Source organism: Tamandua tetradactyla, chromosome 9 (genome assembly GCF_023851605.1).
Source record: "Tamandua tetradactyla isolate mTamTet1 chromosome 9, mTamTet1.pri, whole genome shotgun sequence".
Classification (NCBI taxonomy): domain Eukaryota; kingdom Metazoa; phylum Chordata; class Mammalia; order Pilosa; family Myrmecophagidae; genus Tamandua; species Tamandua tetradactyla.
The window spans coordinates 57,488,472-57,509,701 of NC_135335.1; the positions used below are offsets into that span (position 1 = coordinate 57,488,472).

Genomic DNA, 21,230 nt, shown 5'->3' on the forward strand with positions numbered 1-21,230 from the left:
ATTGTGTACCATCTACCAGCAAGATCATGAGGCAGGGACTCTAGCTCTCACCTACTTCCAACCTTGTGGGGTCACGGATGCTGTCACAAATAAAGTGACAATTATGCGAGCTATGTACGTGTGAATATTTCTCAATAAAAATTAAATCCACCTAAGTGGATTAGGTCAGTTCATGAGAAATGTCATACGTTCTGCCAGTAAGGGATAATTTATATAATCCAGAAAGATTTTAACAAACATAGACTTTTCCGTCAAACAAGCAATACCATTGTACAACCAGAAATATTTTTCCTAATCTAATGAACCTGTGAGTAGGTTTACACTTATAATTTAATTGCAGTTTTGGCATTTCTTTCCATCAATTGTGTACTTTTTGCTTGGCAAATTTCCCTGTCTTTCTCCCACCTTTCTCTAGAAAGGGGAAGATACATGGTGGGAATGATTTCCCAACCTGGTCTACACTCTGGGTCTAACCCACGGAAGCGTCCGGGTGTGCCAGGGCATGCACCTGGAGCAGTTGGCGATCTCCATGCTGGGGCCGCTGCACGTCCAGCCACCACACTGAGGGGCCGGGCTGTCGCAGGAGCGGGTCCGGCAGAGACAGGAGCCCACGGAGCTGCCATCCGTGTGGGTGCAGGGCGTCCACGAAGACCAGATGCCGAAGTGCCCGTCCACGGTGAGGTTCCTGGTCTAGGAACCAGACACAAGGCAGAGTGTCAGAAAGGGGTGACGCTGTAAACACACAAGAGGAAAACAAGAGCCCTCCCAGCTGGCAGCAAGAGATTGAGAAAGCCTTCTTGACCAAAAGGGGAAAAGAGAAATGAGAAGAAATAAAGTGTCAGTGGCTGAGAGATTTCCAACAGAGTCGAGAGGTTATCCTGGAGGTTATTCTTATGCATTCTATAGACATCCCTTTTTAGTTTATGGTGTATTGGAGTGGCTGAAGGGAAGTACCTAAAACTGCTGAGCTGTGTTCCAGTAACCTTGATTCTTGAAGACAATCGTGTAATGATATAATTTTTACAATGTGATTGTGTGATTGTGAAAACCTTGTGTCTGATGCTCCTTTTATCCAGGGCATGGACAGATGAGTAAAAAAAATATGGGCAAAAGATAAATAAATAATAGGGGACATTAGGGGTAAGATAAATTGGGTAGATGGAAATACTAGTGGTCAATGAGAGGAAGAGATGAGGAGTATGATATGTATAAGTTTTTCTTTTTATTTCTTTTTCTGAAATGATGCAAATGTAAAAAATGATCACAGTGATGAATACACAACCATGTGCTGATACTCATGAGCCACTGATTGTACACCATGTATGGAATGTACGTTTGAATATTTCTCAATAAAAATTAAAAAAAAAAAGTCCTCCCAGGACCATCAGAACCCACCGAAAGCTGTTTTCCTTAGAACAGAAGAATGTATGGGGAAATGCTTCAAAATGAAAGGAGCAGAGGTCTTTGGTGGACATGCTGATGAAGTGGAGGAAGAGGAGGAAGAGAAAAGAAACAAGGAGTAAAGGATATTTATCCTGATCTCTGGCAGCACTTAAGGTGAATAAGAACAAGGGTCTAAGAGCTCAGTCCCAATCTACTAAAAAGAAATTTTAATGTACAAGTTTCAAAAAGGGAACTGCATTCATTTTGGAAATCAGCCTATGGGATGATTTCCTGACTGAACAACTTTTTTTCCAAAAGAAAATAGTTACATTCCAAGTGTATTTAATTTTGACTTTGTAAATGTGAACCTGACCTTTTAAACAAAAATGCTTATATTAGTTTATATGTTTATATTAGTCTATCTCTTTATATATTTAATATCCTCTTCCAGTTAAATACTATTACTATCTAAAACCTTAAACTTTATATTATTGAAAATGATTATTTATCATACTACTTTTCCATACCACTTTCCATTGATGAAGCTACAATCATATAAAAGGATGACCTGGCAGCAGATTACACTGGTCCACTGATGTGGGAAATCCAAGGAACGAGAAGGATTGGAGTAAAAACCATAGATGTATAAATCTGTTGGATTTTTATATGAATCAAACAAATGAAATATAGTTTGGATGATGAAAACAATTTGGTAATGGATGGTGCTGATAGTAGCGGAAAATTGTAAATATAATTAATGCCACTGATTTGTATACTTAAAAATGAAGTGCGGTGATGAGAGTTTCTACCCTTCAGTATGGCTGGGAGGTGAAATAAATCATATGTGAGTGCTTGCCAAGTGCTTGGGATAGGGTCTAAAGTAGACTTAGGTACTCAATAAAAGGTCGAAGTGTTATGTGGATTATAGGGGAATGATGCTTTGTTCCATTTTGGTTTCACAGACACAAATACAGGGCTACATGCCTCACTCAGGGGAAAGAACAAGGAACGTTGCTTCTACTGTTTGGACATTTCCACACTGAAAACATTTCATAATTTTAATGCAAATTACTGAAAGGTTTTGGTTCATTGGCTGGACTTCTACAAGCAATATGAGGCATCCCTACTGAGCTAATTACTCATGAACAGATGAGCTAACTGCTCTGAGAAGGGGTTTCAGAGCAGAGGGCTAGATGTGCCAGGGTTGCCAGGCAGCTGTTCCATGTGAGACCTGTGGGAGAGTGGGTGACCCCCCACCACTCCCGATGCCAAAACACATGTCACGGCCCATCCAAAATGATGCAAAACCTAAGAGCTAAAAAGTAAGTAAATGTTTTATGCTTCAGCCAAAAGAAAAAAAAAAAGATGTAAAGCAACTAGAATAATATGTTTACTCAAAATATCACCATCCATGTACTTTAACACATTGTTAAAATTGTTAAAATCTCCTGTAAAATGCTTCCTCATTCTCTGCAGGCTTGCCTTATGGTGGATTAGGGCCAGATCCGGCCCAGGGTCAGGAGATGGGGCCAAGAGACACTCCACCACTTTCTAGAACCTGACTGTAGCATCAAGGAAAGTGAGCCGCACGAGTCACATAGCACAAAACAACATGTGTGGTTTCACAACATTGGCGGGGTCCCAGAGGAAAAAGAGTCTACTCTAGCAGCAATAGAACGCTACTCTCACTAGCATTCATCAGGTTCCTAGCAGGAAACGGAGGCCCCGTCAGGAGACTTTTGAGGAGAATATCAGGAAGGAGCTGCTGACAGAAGTGTAGTTTGGGTTAGGAGAAACTTTGGGGAGGCTCGGGCCACAGGGTCCCTGATACTGCAGCTGTGACCACCCCTGGCCTGAAGGGGAGAGAGTGAAGGCTCAGGCCCAGGGGAGGAGCCACCTCACAGGAGCAGCTCTCACAGGGGTGCAGGCACTGCCAGAAGGTGGGCAGGGAAGAAACCCCCCTCTCTTCTCTCATCTTAAACACCTTCCCACTGGACCCAAGAGAAAAGAAGATCTGTGGGGAGCAAGCTGGGGGGAGAGAAGGGTCAGAATCTGTGGCCAGGTCCAGGGCAGGAGAGGGCAGGGATGGAGGGGATTCCCATTTCTTTATTCTAAGCGAGGCCTTAGGAAAACATCCCATTACTTCCATCGGCCTACTGCTCTATGAAGATGCACTAAGGTATGGGGATGCCGTTGTGATTTTGTTTGTGAAGGTTTATGGGTCTTTTCAATTGATCTTTGAAAGTGCAGACTGGGGACAGGTTAGAGATTTGGGGGCAAGGAGACTCTCTCAAAGGCCATCCTGGCCTCTGCTCTCCTGTCTAAAACACCAAGGAAATGGTCAACAAGACTGTGAGGATCTCTTGAGCTCTAAGAAGGCAAAAAACACATGGCGCAGAAACAATTAACCTCGGTTCTGTTTCCTTTCTCTGACAGTACATTTACTTACACAATTCAGAAATGATGTCTTGTGTGCTACTTGGGTATTCTCTGCAGGTTGACCCCTGGGTCACTGGACCAGTTCTCAGCCACTGCTTTGGAGAGATACTGAGAGCTGGGACTGACAGCTGGGACTCTATAGGGGATTAAGTCCTCTTTCCTTCCTGATGTAGTTTTAGAGCCTGTGTGGGCCCTTTAGGTGCATGTCTATGGGGCTGAGTTCTCTAAGCAGATGGATAAGGGCTTGGTCATTGCTGAGGTCCCTTTTTACTTTAAAAATGCCAATTCTACAGTAACCCTAGAAGAATCCATTTATTGAAAAAACCCTTGGGTTCTTACTTTGTCTAAGTATTTTGCTAGTTACTGCATAATGCATTTTGGAACAGGGACTCATTGTAGGATACACTGTGCAGCTCATCATGTGCCCACAATGGATAAGGATGGCCGTCAGGCATAAATAAAGTCCAGGTAGATTCTTAAGAGGACGCTACCCTTATCCAACCACATTACCTGTTATGTGGGCCATATATATTATTCTAGTCATTCTAGTTATGTCGATTTAGATCTGGCTCAAGCACTTCAGACCCCTTAAGCTGAGAGTAATGTCCTCAATTACATTTTTATAAGCAAAGAGCATGTTAATCAATATGTCAGCAAGCTAATGCCCTGTCTTTTGGCAATAGAAGCCATTAAACATTTTTAAATAGGGATCTTTTAGTGCAGAATAAATCTTCTTTATGTCCCTGAATCCCTAGAAAGGCTTCTGGGGTTTCCATCTCCAACTCAAGCTCTCTGGGGAGAGAGGCTCTAACACACAAATTGCAGTGTGACTTTTGACTGGGATCCTAACTTCAGTGAACTTGGTTGTGCTCCATCATTGATGACAAAGCTCATGGCATTTAACCTGATAGGATCACAGCAGGGGATCTGAGGTTGACCTTGACATCATCAGCATTACTGATGCTCACGATAATAGGAGTCCACATTCACTTTGGGGTTCTCCATGGGATATAACATGCTTTGGTCTCAGCCAAAAATCCCGAAGCTGATAAATCTTATTCTCCTTTTGATAATGATATGTAGATAATATCATAAAAATAATTGATTACAGAATGCTACATTATTTTCATTCTTATTATTTTGTATTTTGAAATCTCTGCAATGAGCATCTCGTGATCCATGACAGCAAATAAAACAGCGGCAAGTTTCACATCCAATGGCATCTCAGATTTGAAGAAATATGGTAGATCTGGCCAAGAAAATTAAGCTTTTTGCCCATTTCATTAAAAAAAAATCTTAATAGTTTTTAAAAATACTCCTCTGAGTTAAGACCAATATATATTAATACCAAAAATTTTCATGTAGCTCAATTCCAAGAAACAGGTATTTAGAAAGGGATAGATAATACAAATAGTAGTTAGGTTACCTGGTAGTTCTCCTTTTCTATAAATCAGAAAAATACATGGTATTTTCTTTCCTATGTTTTGTTCAAAGTGACATAGTATACTGTCTGCTTTTGGCTGCTTTGCATATTCTTTTTTTTTTTTTTTCACATGGGCAGGCGCCGGGAATCAAACCCCGGTCTCCAGCACAGCAGGTGAGAATGCTTCCACTGCACCACCATCACACTGCCCGTGCTTTGCATATTCTTAACTTATCATATTTTGATAAATGATAAATTATATTAGGTAAGAGGATATGGGTAGTTTAATATAACAAAATCACCTTTTACTAGAAAAATATCTTATTCTATATATTTTACTGACAATGAATCAGAGATGACATCTCAGTTCTCAGTGAACCAAATACTCAGCTGTGTTTTTGTTTTTTACAGAGCTTTGCAATTTATTGTCACTGCCCCCCCCCCCCCATGAGGAAGGTAAAACTAGGGGTTCTACCCCACCTTACAGCTGAGGAAACTGAGGCCCAAATTCCTTTGCCTGCACTGCCGCTGCCAGCTGCCCGAAGCCCTGATTGTTCCAGCACCACCAGCATGGCACGGGTGTAAATGAGAGCTGGGCCAGCTGGCTGTGTTTTTAAAGCACCTCTCAGATATCCATCAAAACAGCTGTGGGTTCCAGGCTGAGGACCTTCTTGCTTATTAAGCAGAACTGCTATTCTCTCTTTCTGCCTTGTCCACTACTAAAAACATCAAGTTAAAGATCTACAAGAACATTCGCTGATTCTGCTCAAGTACATGACATGAACTTTAGAGCTACATTTCAGATATTATACTTAATTTTTTCCTTGCTGCAGTGACTTTAAGGTGAATACCTTGCTACTCTTAAAGCACTGTTAGAAAATGAGATGAGACTAAGCATCCTCATGGCCATTTGTCTAATCAATTTTAAGACACTCTGCAGAAAAGTTTGCTTCTACAAATCAGAAGGACAAAGTTAAGGAAATGAAAGAGCTAATAGCCACTGCAAAGCTTTTCAGAGCCTGCCTGTGGTGATAGAAAAATCTTTTAGGAGAGAAGAGCTATATATATATATCCTAGACATCCCTGACAGGTAGTTGCAGAAGCTGGCGGACAGGGCACTTACAGGACACTCGGAGATGCTCTGCTCCCACTGTGTCATGCTCAGGCTCTCCTCCAGGCTCGTGCATTTCTTCATCACCATGTCCCAGCCACAGTAAGGATCTTGGGCCCCAATGCAGGCACTGGAAAACACACACCAAAGGTCATTAGAAATGCAGTTTTACCTACTACAGTAGATGCTAGCTAAGGTGAGTTTGTCCCTCAGGAGTGGGCATAGGGACCCCAATAGTAACATTCATTTGTTATGAAAACAAAGTGGGCATTGACATTGTCTGCACATTGCAGAAAGTAGGTGATTGTATCAGAGAGCAAGCATCTAAATGAAAATTAAATAATTTATTCAAGTTGAAATGTCCATATTTTTTCTAACTGAAACTGTAGACAACTAAATAAGGGTGTGCCAACATCAGTCTTTTGGTGTCATGAACAGAGCTAATACCAGAATTTTGCAAAGATAAAAAGTAATTGAGTTTTTGTCATTAACACCCCCATCATGCCTCCCCATAATCATTGTGATCACCACAATCATTGTGATCATCATGATTGGGGACAACGTCATCATTACCTTCAACTCCTTCATCATCTCCACCACTGTCGTCATCATCATCCTCCACCTCATCATCATCATCATTGCCACCACCATCACTATCATCCATCTTTACCTTTATTACCATCACCACTATCATCACCATCATCATTGTCACCACCATCACCATATCACTCTCATCACCATCATCATCATCACTGCCACCACCATCACCATCATCACCATCATCACCATCATTACCATCATCCATTATCACCTTTATTCCCATCACCACTGTCTTCACCATCATCATCATCATATCATCATGATCCCGATAATGATATCATCATCATCATCACCACGATCAGCAACATCATCACCTTGATAACAGGTATTTTTTTTCAGCACCTATTATAATATTTGAAATTATTATGTCATTTGGACACTTAACTTTGATGAGAGAAGTATTATCATTTTCACTTTACTGATAAGAAAATTGAGGTACAAAAAAATTTTTAAATTGTATTTAAAATCAACCCAAGGACATTCAGAACCTTTCAACATAGAGCTATGCCTGTAATATCCAACACACTGGAAGTATTCTAAATGGTGGTTATTTTGTTTTAGCTTTGTCAAAATGAAGGAGTTTACAACCAACATGGGCAATATTAATGGGGGATTTTAGACTCTACATCATAAATAAAGGACAAGCTGAATAAGACGGGGAGAAAGAAAAGAAAACTTAAATTAGGTTGAGAGAGAGAAAAATATGCAGAAGATGGCCCTGCAGGCAAGCAGGGCACTGGGCACCAGGGCATTCTCTTTCTTTCAGGGGGCCAAGAGGTCAGTGTGCTGGAAATGGACTTGAAGAAGAGAGGTGAGAGGTGAGTGTCAGTCTGGGCTTGCTGCAGGGAACCAAAGGTAGGACGCTACTTAGAGAGAAGGATCTGTTGTAAAATTACCAACTGACCAAGAGACATCAGCATAACCATCAAACATGGGGGCAGGAGGTAGTATAAGAAAGTCATAATAATGGCAACGTCAATGTTAATAACAAAAAACAATAACACTTATGTTAATCACATATAAAGCACTATTCTAAGAACTTGACCTATATTAGCTTATGTAATCTTCTTAATAACCCTATAAATACAGTATCTCAATTAGGCACTACACTGATTGCAAAAAAAAAAACAAAGCAGAGAAAGTTACAGGGAAGGTTACACAGCTAGGAAAGATAGGTCTATAGTCAATAAATCAAGTCATAGAGATAGAAAACACTTATTTATTAAATTGCCATACAATATTTATTTTTGAACCACCCTAAGAAGTTCCAACAGAAATGGTAAAGGAGGCTACACCTCATAGGGAGATTAGGTTGGGGTACGGTGGGGTGTGAGCCAGTGGCCATAACCTCCTTAGAACTCTGGTTTGTGACCACAAGCATATACGACTTTCATTTAAAAATCCAAACAAGACAAAGTTATCGAGGGTAAAGTGAAAGCCTTCCTTCTCAACTACTCACAATTCTTTAAATATTTTGGAGATACACTATCTGTACATATAAACATGCACATGTAGATATGCCTACATATATATCTTTGTTTCTTTATATGTAATTATATAGTATACTTAATTATATAATTACATATTATATAAATATACATATATGTATGTATTTATATATAATTAAATATCTCACATAATAATTATGGTATATATCATTATATAGAACATATATAAAAAGGATTGTATACAGTGCCTCATGTTTTGCTTTTTACACCTAATGATATGTCATGACACTTTGTCTTATCAGTACATATATCTGTAGCTTATTCCTTTGAACAGATGTATAGCATTATATTGCCTGGAAAAAACTTTATCCAAATATTCTCCTTTCAAAGCACATCTGTAATGTAAATGTTTTTGATATGCTAAGTTCCTATAAGTGGAAACTGATGAGTTATTGACTATTTTTAATTTTGCCCCAACCAACAATATGGGAGAACTTTTTCCTTATGCTATTTCACAATGTATGTTGCGATATTTTTTAATTAACTCCTTTCTTCGGAGAGGAAAAAACAGGATTTCCTAGTTGTCTGTTTTCATTTATTTAGCTGTCAGGGACATAAGGTTTTGCGTACATTATTGATCATTTGTATTTCCTTCTGTGTAAACCTCTTGATCCTGTTTCCTTTTGATCAGGTCACTGACTTGTTCATTTGTTTTATGTTGTATGTCTGGGGTTACATTTCATTCTTTTTCCATGTGAGTATTCCATTATTGCAGCACCATTTGTTCAGTTTTGTTTGTTTGTTTTTGGGAAGTGCATGGGCCAGGAATGGAACCCGGGTCTCCCTCATGGCAGGTGAGAATGCTACCACTGAACTACCCTCATACCTTGACTTCATTGTTTTTTAACATGATCAGTGGAAAGGACAATTTTTATGTTAAAAAATTAGCCCTCTCTCAGTAACGTTTCATTATTGTTGTTCATCAAATCTTTTTTTTTCTCAAGATACAAATCTTCTAAAATTTAATGCAGTAAAATTTATGAATCTTTTTCTTCAGATTGCCTGGATTTTTGTGCCATGTTTAGAAAAATCTTCCAGATTCGAGATTATAAAGCATTTGTTGTGATTTCTGGTGACCCATTTGTAGTATCATTTCATTTGCATCCCTGTCTTTGGTCCATCTGAAATGTATTTTAGTAGCTTCCCTTACCTGCCCTTCTTAAAAGTAAAAATAAAAAACAAAAACAAAAACAAAACATATTTACTGTTTTTTAAAAAAAAATTAGACCTCACACTAACACAAGCAGATCCGGGGGTTGGGGGGAGGTAAGATGAAGTCTGCGTGTGGCCTCTTATCCCTTTTTCTATTGAATTCTGATAACATCTTTTCAAATACTAGTTTACAACACAGAGAGTGAATATCTGCCATATGCAATTTCCAGCTTTTGAGATTTGGTAATCTAATCTCCAATACTTTACTGTTTTAAATGAAAATTCATTTCAACGCTTGATTCTGTTGAACATAGGATGTATCCATTCATTTTGAAGAAGTTGGCACTTGGAAGACACTAAATAATTGATTTAGTAATACTTTTTTGGTATGGGATGGGAAAGAGACGTAAACACCTCCTCCAAGGACCACCCCAGACTGTAGAGAGTGTGCATTTTCCTATCTACGAAATCAGGTCTTTAACATAATGCAAGCAGGCAAGGGGTGAGGGGATCCTCCCTGAAGAACCGCACGTGTGGATGTCATTCCTTAGGAAAATGCCCAGAGGAGGTCTCTGTGACTCTGCAAGTCCTTCCACTGCCTCCTTAGAGAGTGACACAGGTATAGGGTGGGGACAAGAAGCCCTCCTGCTCTCTGCTGCCACCCCACCCTGCCGGGATGGTGGGCTCTGACCTGCAAGAGTCACGGCCTCACTAAAGTATCCAAAGGGACTCATTCACGTGTGCAGCTCCCAGAGCCAAGCAGGGGATGAAGTCACTGTTGATAGTGTCTACCTCACATCCGAATTCTCTCTGTGTATGATCCCATTTTCATGCTCGTGGATGGATATAGCAAAGCTACACTTTCAGAATTATTTGGAAACTCCTGAATTGTCCTTTTTGTGTTTCTTACTAAAGCAACATTGCCATTAGCAAAATGAAACTTCGAAAAACAGAAAAATTCCACAGCCTTTGTTCCAGCTTGCCCCTGCAAAGTGCCTGGATACCTAAAACAGGAGACCTAAAACAATGCCACAGTGTTAAAGGCCGGTGGTTTGAGCTGTTTTAAATGAAAAGCTGCCTGTAATAACATCTCTTTCTTCCCATAATGCCCATGGGTCTGTCTGTTCTTAACATTCTACTTACACCTTCAATAACTAAAACTTCTATGCCAACATGAATGCCCATTCAATAAATCTACTGAAGGGTATATAAGTATACTTTCCTTTTGCAAACTATTTTATGCCATAAGCAAAATTCTGAAATCTACCTTAATTCTAATTACACCTTAAGAAAACCTGGTCATCACAAGTTATTATGTTTGGAAGTCGGGCTCCTCAAAGAGAGTGGAAAACCACAGGCTTCCTATGAGGGCAGCTGTCAGGAAAGTGCTTTTTATTTATTCCACCCTGAAAATGTTTTTCCTTATGTAATGAATATTTTTTTTGTTGACAATAACCTTATTCTTATTTTATATATGACTCTGATATTTGTAAGTATCTGAATTCAGTGAATGATGTTGATTAGACCTTGAAGATTTAATTTTGCAGGCACATTTATTTAGAGTCTTTTTTAGAACCAAAGGTACATTCATAGACAGATTTTGATCCTAGGAGGATAAATTCTGCTTTCCATTTTACACAACAACATGAATATTTACCTAAATTCTAAACTCTAAACTCTAAAATATGCAATTATGATGTTTGTTAATTTGAGTAACAGGAAAAATAGATATATTCATTAAAATCTTTTCACTGCATTTCTTAAAAGTTGGAGTTTATTATAGAAAAGTATCCCTCTGCATTTTAAATCATCCACGTATTGATGACTTTGTCTGGCTTCTTTGTGTCACATTAATTGCTATTATATCAGCTCAGTTTTGATATTAAGAATTTTTGCCATATTAACAAAATGAATGCTTAAGTGTTTCAATCATTTGTTCACTCAGCATGAACTTACCTATCAGATGATAGACATGGAAAATGTTGGCTATACTGTGGTGAAAATAAGACAGACACAGTTCCTTCATCAAAGGACTTATCATTTATCCCAATATATAGTAATAAGTGCTTGTGAAGGACAAATCCAAGGGGCTTTAAGAGTACAGGGTAACACCATCTAGACAGGTAGGCCTGGTGCCAGGTGATGTGTGGGCGTGGCATCTAAACTACACCATGAACAGAAATGATCAGGCTCTGAGTGGCAGGGATATTAGAAAATTTTGTGAGTGAAACCAGAGTGGGGAAAGCACTGATGCAGGAAAGATCTTGGGGACTGAGTGAGCAGAGTTGGCTCTAGAAGAATCAAGCCTGGTTAAAGACTCAGGGATCCTTGTAAGTGCCAATGGCATCCTGGAAGAGCTGTCAGCATCAGGGAAGCCCAGGCAGGATGGGCCAATACGCTCAGACTTCTGTTTTATGGTGGGTGGAGGGGAGGCGAGCAGAAAGGGGGAGAATATTTTCATCTAGGCCAGAAATGTCACTGGCTTTCAAGAGAATGCTGGCAGCAGAAGCAGAGAGACGTAGTGGGTTTGATATATATTTTACGGGTGGAATCATTAAGCATTGATGATAGTTTTAAATGTGGGGAATGACAGAGGAAGATTTCTGGAATGCTCTGTAGGGAGATGGAGACAAAATAGAGGAAATATAGAGTTAAAAGGGAAGGCCAAGAATTAGGTTTATTCCATGTTCTCTTTGTGATCTGCAGAGACATCCAAGTGAAAATGACACATAAGACACTGGGTGTCTACATGGGAGTTTGGTGGGAGAACTGGGCTAGAGGTATGGAGTGGACACTGTGGGCATCTGAGCAGTACTGAGAACCATGGGGACGATGAGGCAGGAACTCCAGAGAAGCACTTGTCAAGAGAAAGCCCTGACAAATTTCAACATTTATTTAGAAATCAGAGAGGAAGCAGGAATGGGGAAACCAAAAAGGAGGGACACAGATCCGGAGAGTGGGGTGTTTGGAACCCAAGAGAAGAGAGCATTTCAAACACAGAGCGACAGTATGTTGTGTGCCCCAGTGGTGGGGAGAGAAGCTGGAATGATGCTTGTTTCTGTTTGAATGAGAGGAAAGAGTGAACAACTTTTTGGAGAAGGCTGTCAGTGAAATGGCTTGAAGAGAAGCACAACCAGGGTAATGGCTGGAGGCAGGTATGAGGCAGCAGATTTAGTCATTCATATTAATTCCTTCTTGTTCATTCTCTCCTGTCTCAAGATGGCATGCACTGGAACCATTTGAATAGAGAAGGAAGGGATCCAGTGAGGGAGGAGACAGCAGAAAGAGGAGGTACCAGGGCATTGTGGAGGAGTAAAGAGAAAATGGGTAAGATCTAGGAGAGTGTTGTAGTGAAAAGAAGAAAGAGTTCTCAATCAATAGCTTCTATTTTCTCTATGAAATGGAACAGAAAATCATAAAGTTAAAGTGACGAGAAAAGGAGGTAAAGGTCAGAATGTACCTAATATTCTCCCACTACCAGAGTCCTTCTACTACTACTACCCCAGCAGGGAAACCCCAAAGGGATGGATACAGATATTATGCGAAATGGGTTCCCATGTTTGCCAGCACATAAAGTCAAAGGGAACATACAGGCTGGTGGTTGGAATAAAGATGATGGCAGACATGGATTCATACACTAGAAGGCTCGAACACCTCTGGCCAAACTGAAACTCTCAGTGGTTTCATTCAGGTCCAAGCCAGAAACACAGACACTGGCCAGGGTTACTTGATTTATGTCCATCCCAAATAGATGCACCCTTGCTCTAGGTCAGAGTGATCCCAGTGATGCCCCAAAGGTTATTGGGAAGGATAGAGGCCATCAGTGAAGACACAGGGTCACAGTGACCTTTGACGTGTAAGAGGATACCTATGATGGATGTAAAGGCTTCTGAATAGGAACCATCTTTTGCACTGAAGGGACTTTTAACAGCAGCCTTAAAATAGTGTGTTCCTACAAAATCTAAAATTTTCCTGTAGGACTGGGTCTAAGTCTCATGTCACCTGTGTCAGGCATGCTGTGTTCATGTGCATAATTGAATGCAATTTTATTTTCGATTAATTTGTTGCCTTTGCATCATAGGAAACTCCAGTAGCTTCGTAACTGAAATTACAATGTGCATGTGTATACACATGAGCATACACATATACACATCGATACATTTACACATTCTTCATATGTGAAGAGCGACCTCTGGGATTTCTAATTTCAAACCCTCTCTGCCTATGAAAAGGGCTGAGTTGACCACGGAGCAGCCTGGCCTCCCCTTTGCCAATGAGTTCAAGAGCCGAGGGGGAGAGGCTACAACTGCACAGGCCTCCTGATCCGGGAATGGGATTGTGGCCCATGGGACAAAACAAAATGCTATTAAGGCTGACTTTTGCATCAAAGTAATTGTGAATGTGGAATAGAAATAATTTCCTTTCTTATAATCAGATAAAATTTTGCATTTGTGTTTTATTATTCATAAAAATGATATTCCTAATAATAGAAAACAGAAGTCTTTTTAAACGATGGCTAATATTTTAAAATATCCTTTCGATTCAAGGAAAGTGATTGGTTAAATAAGGAAAAGCTATGCATATATAGACATATATGTTGATGGTGATAATTTGCTTCCTTGCCCACTGGTCCCTATTGAAGCTGTGTGGCATGGATGAGGCATTGCTGAAATGAGACACTGGGAGAGGCTGACTGAGTGATGTCAATTCATCTCTTTCCACTAGGAAGCCATTGGTCATCAGATGGAAACTGCCTTCACCTCTGTACGGAGTGGTACTACTCAGACGTTTTCCAGTGCTTCCTGAAGTAGAACATGCTCTCGATGGCATGCACAGGCTCATCTCGATGTGGCAGAACAACAGTGCCCTATCTTTGAGACAAGAGCAGTATTTTCCCTGCCTTGAGAGAGTAAGTGCCTGGGACAGTGCTTCATGGTTGAAAAGCATCAGGCCACAATAATTTTAATAATTTTTCATGATTCCCCCCACACAACAACAACAACAAAAAAGAAACAAAAAACAGGCATTAGAAATTTTCTGGAATTTTCATTTTCTTTGCTAAATGTATCATTCACTTATAAATCCATAGAATTTCTCCAAAAAATAAGGCTTTTTGGCTGTGTGACAAAACTAATATTAGATTCCCATTTGGCATTACAAGATGAAGCATGGAGTTGAAAAGACACATTGTTAAACCTGTACAGAGAAAACATTATGGTAAAGATCATTGCAAAGTTAAAAAAGCATGATTCAATATGGGAAGGGATATAGCATATCCATAGGAGATCTCAGGAAGTATTCAGGCTCATTCAGGTCAAAGCTTGGCATAGATGGTACAGCTGTCTTAAAAGTAGCAGTGGATTATACAAGGGATGACTAAAAGTCATTCTGTCTAAATATAGAATCACATGATAGTATTTAATTTAATAGCATTGAGGATAATATACTCACAGAAAGATTGAGTTGACTTTGTAATTTTTTTAAGAAAACAAAATAATCTTAGATGGTAGGGAGAAATGGAATAAAATTTAAATAAAAGGAAAATATTTGAAAGTGATATTTATAACTTTGATGTATATCTACACACATGCTCTGTTATTTTTATATGGTTCACATTTTAAGATTTTAAGTGATATGAAATAATATGTGAAAGCTCTAAAAGACAAAAACCTTATCACTTCTTCAAAAAGCATTCATCCCTATCAATATATAATGTTTAGGTAAAAAGAAGCAATACATTCAAAACCACAAACTATCCAATCAGTAGAAATTTGGAAACATGATAATTGTAATAGAACGAAAGATGCAAATGAAATATAAAAGACATAGAACATCACAAATACAGAAAAGCATACTTCTGTGGTATCAGTAAATCAATATTACATTCAATAGAAAGGAGCAGCTGAAGACCAGAATCTCCTAAAGTTCCCATCACAGATTTCCCTGTCCGTCCCAGATAGATGGGTTTCATTGAGTCACCACAGTAGATTACTTCTATTGCTTCTACAAGGGCCTGAGCCAAAATCATCTGGCATACTTTAATCTCTAAAAATGCAAAGTAGCCAGTTAAGAGCTTTCTTTTGTTTTGAGACCAACATGACCCTCCACTATCACAGGGCTGTAAATCAAATAAATAGTCACGGAAAGAGATGTGAACAATTGAAGACTCAAGAATATATCTGACTAGCAATCGTCTTGCTCCTAACCTGTGAAGACTTTAAGTGCGGGTGGAATTTTCAGATTCCTATAGTCCTTCTGATTGGGCCACTTGGGCTCAAGGCCAGGACCAACAATCCCACTGTATAAGCTCACTCTGTCCCCTTCATATCCACTTCCAAGCCAATGACTTTTCCAATAAAAAGACAGTTACATTTCAACATTTCCAATGCCTTAGAAAAGGGTAGGGTGCCAGGTCAAAATTCAACATGTGTTCAGTCCTGAAGGAACTGAACCCCTAGTAAGAAAGCTTGGGTGTAATGGCAAGGACACTCCAAAAAGTGTATTATGGGAAAACTGCACTACAAGGACCTTAGCAAAATACATCTCTAGATAAGAAAACAAGACTAACCAATTCTACATGGAAGCTGTGACTTCATAGTTCAAAACATCATCCACATATAGCAATTACTCCATATGAAAAATATGGAAATAGCTTAACAACATAGAGCACATCATTAAATCTAGCATCTCTGCCATGTCTTCCAGAATAGAGATGGCTAATAATGTGGAACTCATCATTAAACCCAGCATCTCTGTTGTACCTCTTTTTCCAAATGTTTCACAGTTAGGGGATTGTTATTTCTGGGCTATGAGATGGATCAACATGAGAACGAGCACAAGTTCTCTGCAAACCTAACTACTGCTATAACTCAGACACACTTGCCTTGGAGATGACTGATAGAGGTGCATCTCTTCCCACAGCTCCATTTCACTCCCCTGAGAGCTTTCTGCAGAAGGCTGTAAAGGACATTTGAACTCACTACTGCCATTGGGCAAGACAGAACATAAGGAGGAAAGGGAACTAATGAATGAATGCATGGGAAAATGACTGACTTTTTAGTAGTCAAAGAAAGCAAATTAAAATTACCAGAGCCAATTAATTTAGCAAAATCTAACTCCAAAATGTCATAGAGGATGCAGTGAAAGGTACATAGTGATGCTCTTCTGGGAGTTCTTTAAATTAGCATAATCCATTCAGGCAGTGGTTAGAAGAAAAGCATAAAGTATTGTGAAAATGTTAAGACTTTCCTGTGTATTAAATTAACCATTATAATGTCTCTTAAATTTTGACTACTAAAAATTTCCCCTCAGTAACCTAATCCTCCACCTCAGGATACTGAAAATGAAAAAGAAAAAATCCACAGCAGTTAGAATGAGGAAATAATAAAGATTAGAGAAGAAATTAATGTAACAGAATAGAAAAAAATAGAGAAAAGCAATGAAACAAAAAGTTGGTTCTTCGAAAGGATCAAAAAAATTGACAAGCATACAAGGGAATATTATATGCCAGCAAATTAGGTAACTTAGATGAAAGGGTCAAATTCCTAGAAGGATACAAACTACCAAAACTGACTCAAGAAGAAATAGAAACTCTGACTACGTCTACAACCAGTGTATGGACTGAGCTATGTAACCCAGCAAAAGGCATGTGATTAATCATAATCCACATGTCTGTGGGTGTGAACTTGTGTGTAAATAGGACATTTTGAAGATGTCATTTTTAGTTAAAGTGCGGCCCAACTGAATCAGAGTAGACCTTAATCCACCTATGAAATAACATTATCTCATAGTAAAAGACAAAAAAATCGAAAAATAGACAATAACATTCCCAAGGAATGCACTGTAAGACATCCATAAATCTTTCAATGTGCAAACCTAACTAGAACATACACTTTCCTCATTTGAACTTTCTGCAAAAACTAGAATGTCAATACCCTACTAAAAGAGCTATTTTAAGGATTGAACAACTCATCATGTATTAAATAAGATAAATGAAGTTTTTGTTTTCTGTTTTTATTTTTGTTTTTTGAGATGGGGATGCATACAGTTATTCCAATTACAAGCTACTGTCTGTTATGGGTTTCTGGAGTATTTTGAAACATTCTATATTGAAAATGCTAAATACGTGACTGCCAAGGGCAATTTATTTGATGTGAGAGGCAACAATGAATCCCAGTAAGTTGTGCCAACTACTTCAGCTACATGTTTGGGTCAATGAAAGAGTTTCTGATGCCTTGTTACAGCATACAGTGCTATGTGCTGAAGGCACAAAGAAGACTTTGCAGTCTACAGAATAGGAAGAACATATTTATGGACATTACCTAACAACACAACACAGCAAATGATAACTGTTGAGTGAGAAGCCCAGATAGGAGGTGCTGTAGGAGTCAGAGGAGGGAGAGGTGAGCAGAAAGAGCTCCAGGAAGAGGTGAGGGTCAGGTAGCTTTTGTATGAAGGTTAAGTTTCTGCTGAGTGAGGAGAACATCCCTGGATGAGATAACTCCAGGAAAGGTGGTGCAGAATTTATGCTCACATGATCTGATCAGGGGAGGTAAGCAAGGTGGTTTGGCAGCACTATGATTTTCTCAAGGCTTCAAAGAAGTGTAATGATGGTGTTAAGATGGTGAGGAATTTGCTCAAGCAAGAGGAATTTGGTGTTTGAGCTCTGTTGCACAGTGAAAACTGCAAGAACATTACATTATAATTCCCAGGAAGAACTGAGCTTCAACTACAATTGTAATATCATTTTAACCTGGGACACATGTCAAGTAAATGGAGATCTAATTACTTGTAAAATGTACATGTTTATGCTCATTATGCACATCTTGCTAAAGGTATTCATTAATTCATTTACATGCTATGATTTGTAGATGAAAATAAAGACTAAGAATGCTAAATAGTGAGTTGCTTTTAATATATTAAAAATGATTCATGGGCAGGCAATGGTGGCTCAGTGGCAGAGTTCTTGCCTGCCATGCTGGAGACCTGAGTTCAATTGCCAGTGCCTGCTTGTGTGAAAAAAAAAAAATTCATTATTGCCTTATCACTAAGTGATATTGATTTTAGAACCTGATAATTTTATAAATTTTTAATATTAAAATTTAATTTTAATATTAAATTTAAATAATTAATAATGGACTGCCATTGATACTAAGCAAATGCTTTTAGTTAAAATTTTAATAGGTGGAGTTAACACTCAATTTTGCCTAAAAAACTGCTTTAAAATGGAACAAAATTGATATAAATGTTACAGTGAAGGATTTGGGGGAAAATTAATGGTAAAAAACAATTACAAATCAGTGAAGAAGGCATTGAAGTAAGCAAACCCAATGTGCTTTCTAAAATGCAGTCACTGAAATCACTTAGGATCCTGCCTTTGGTTTCTGATCTAATGAGACAGCTCTGGTGGGCTCTCTCCTCATGTACAGAACTCACAGCTGTTTCTCCTGGCTTTCCCATGGCCTCTGTCATCTCAGTCATGGTAACTGCCATCTCATCATGAACGTTTCTCTAGAACAAACATAAACACTTTCTGGAAAGGCCAAGTCTGCCCCCAGGATAAAGCTTCCCAAGGAAGGCAGTTCCGGTAATGCAAATTCTGGCTTCAGGGACCAAAACCAGGACACAGGAGGGCACCGGGGCACTGATGGCCTGATGTGAGCCCTACAGGGCCAGGGATGGTGAAGCAATTGCTGGGAGAGATGACCAGAAAAAGATATGTCCACATGCACCAGATGGAAAGAAATGAATCCCGGTGGCTATTTTCAGGGAAATGTTCAACTTTTGGTTATTCCATGTTTTCTATTTCAGAAGATAGAGGAAATTACAGATGCCTCAAGGTCCTCCCCTAGTTTTTATCCTCCCCAGACAGCCAAGGATAAAAATTAAGACACAAGTACTTCTTTGCCTGATCTCATATTCCTTTAAGGGAAACCCATTTCTTTAAGAGCATTTCATGGGCAGAATCAGAAGGCACAGGAGATTGAAGGACAAAGAAAGCAAAAGTGTCAAGGAACACATTCTAATTCTTACAGAAGTCCCTAGAAGATGCTTATATTATTCTGCTCCATTATATAATTTACTTCAATTAATAGTTTCCTTGGGGCATACTGGTGGAGGCTTAAGCCCAAGAAATCCTCCCTGGAGCACAGCTCACCCCAAAGGAAGAACCTCCTCTGGGCTGAATCTCAGCAGAAGAGTGACACAAGCATGGTATCTGCTTTGAATTTGGATTCTTGAACTGGACCTGGGGACTTTGGCAAAGGTGGGTGCTTAGCACTCCTTGTGCTGCACCCTGGCCAGCCCCCTTGGGGCCTGAACCTCAGCCCCTCTTGTGCAATTACATACATGTCCACAGCAACTGCTCCACATGCACTGATGGAGGCTCCTGCTGACAGACAGGGCTGAGCTGCCGTCACTCACCTGCACATGCAGTGCGGCCATGGCAGAGTCTCAGCAGCTGCCAGACCATCTGCCCAGAGAGACAGAGCCAAGTGAACAGCTTCATGGAAGGAGAAGAAGTCAGCCTGTGGGGGCCTAAGCCTCTCAGACAACATGAGGTTGAAAGTACATTCTTGACCTGTCAGTGAGCCTTGAGCTGGGTCCAGAGGGAAGGTGAGGCACACCTGGGCAATGCATGAGACAGCAACAAGACCAGGTTGATTTTTTTTCTTTATTTTCCTTTTTCTTTTCCTTCCATCTAGGACAGAGGAGGATTTTGAAACTCAGTCTTGAACGAGTCTGCATAGAGTGGATAAAGACCACCTGTCACATAGGAAGGGGAAGGGACCATCTTGTACTGAATTCCTACTGTGTACCAAACCCATTACACAGTCACTGTGCATCCTATAACACACACACACACACAATCAGGACACAAACCTGGGATAGAAAGTCAGAGGAACTGTTCTAGTTTGCTAGCTACTGGAATGCAATATACTAGAAACAGAACAGCTTTTAAAAGGGGAATTTAGGAAGTTGCTAGTTTACAGCTGTAAGGCCAAGAAAATGTCCCAATTAAACTAGTCTATAGAAATGTCCAATCTAAGGCATCCAGGGAAAGATACCTTGGTTCAAGAAGGCTGATGAAGTTCAGGGTTTCTCCCTCAAGTGGAAAGGCACATTGTGAACACAGTCAGGGTTTCTCTCTCATCTGGAAAGGCACATGGTAAACACAGTCAGGGTTCCTCTCTCATCTGGAAGGGCACATTGTGAACACAGCATTATCTGCTAGCTTCTTCTCCTGGCTTCCTGTTTCATGAAGCTCCCCAGAAGGCATTTTCCTTCTTCATCTCCATAGGTAGCTGGCTGATGGACTCTGCTGCTCGTGGCTGTGTCATTCTGCTCTGCCGTCTCCTTCATTCTCCAAAATGTTTCCTCTATTATAGGACTCCAGAAACTTCTTAAGACCAACCCATATGGGTGGAGGCATGTCATCATCTAATCCAGCTTAACAACCACTTTTGATTGGGTTACATCTCCAGGGAGATGATCTAATTACAGATTCAAACATACAGTATGGAATAGGGATTATTCTGCCTTTATAAAATGGGATTTAGATTTAAACATGGCTTTTCTAGGGGACATACATCCTTTCAAACCAGCACAGGAGCTG

The 21,230-nt window shown here is 39.7% G+C and overlaps 1 protein-coding gene across 9 annotated transcripts in view; it reads right to left on the minus strand.

Moving 5' to 3' along the window:
• SEMA5A (semaphorin 5A) overlaps positions 1-21,230 on the minus strand; it is a 574,926-nt gene that overhangs the window by 82,755 nt on the left and 470,941 nt on the right. For all 9 annotated transcript variants that reach the window (XM_077116834.1, XM_077116833.1, XM_077116837.1 and 6 more), the window contains 2 exons: positions 6,369-6,486; positions 509-690 (listed from right to left, as the gene is read on the minus strand). In XM_077116834.1, coding sequence (XP_076972949.1) covers positions 509-690; positions 6,369-6,486 — 300 coding nt within the window. The remainder of the gene's footprint in view (positions 1-508; positions 691-6,368; positions 6,487-21,230) is intronic.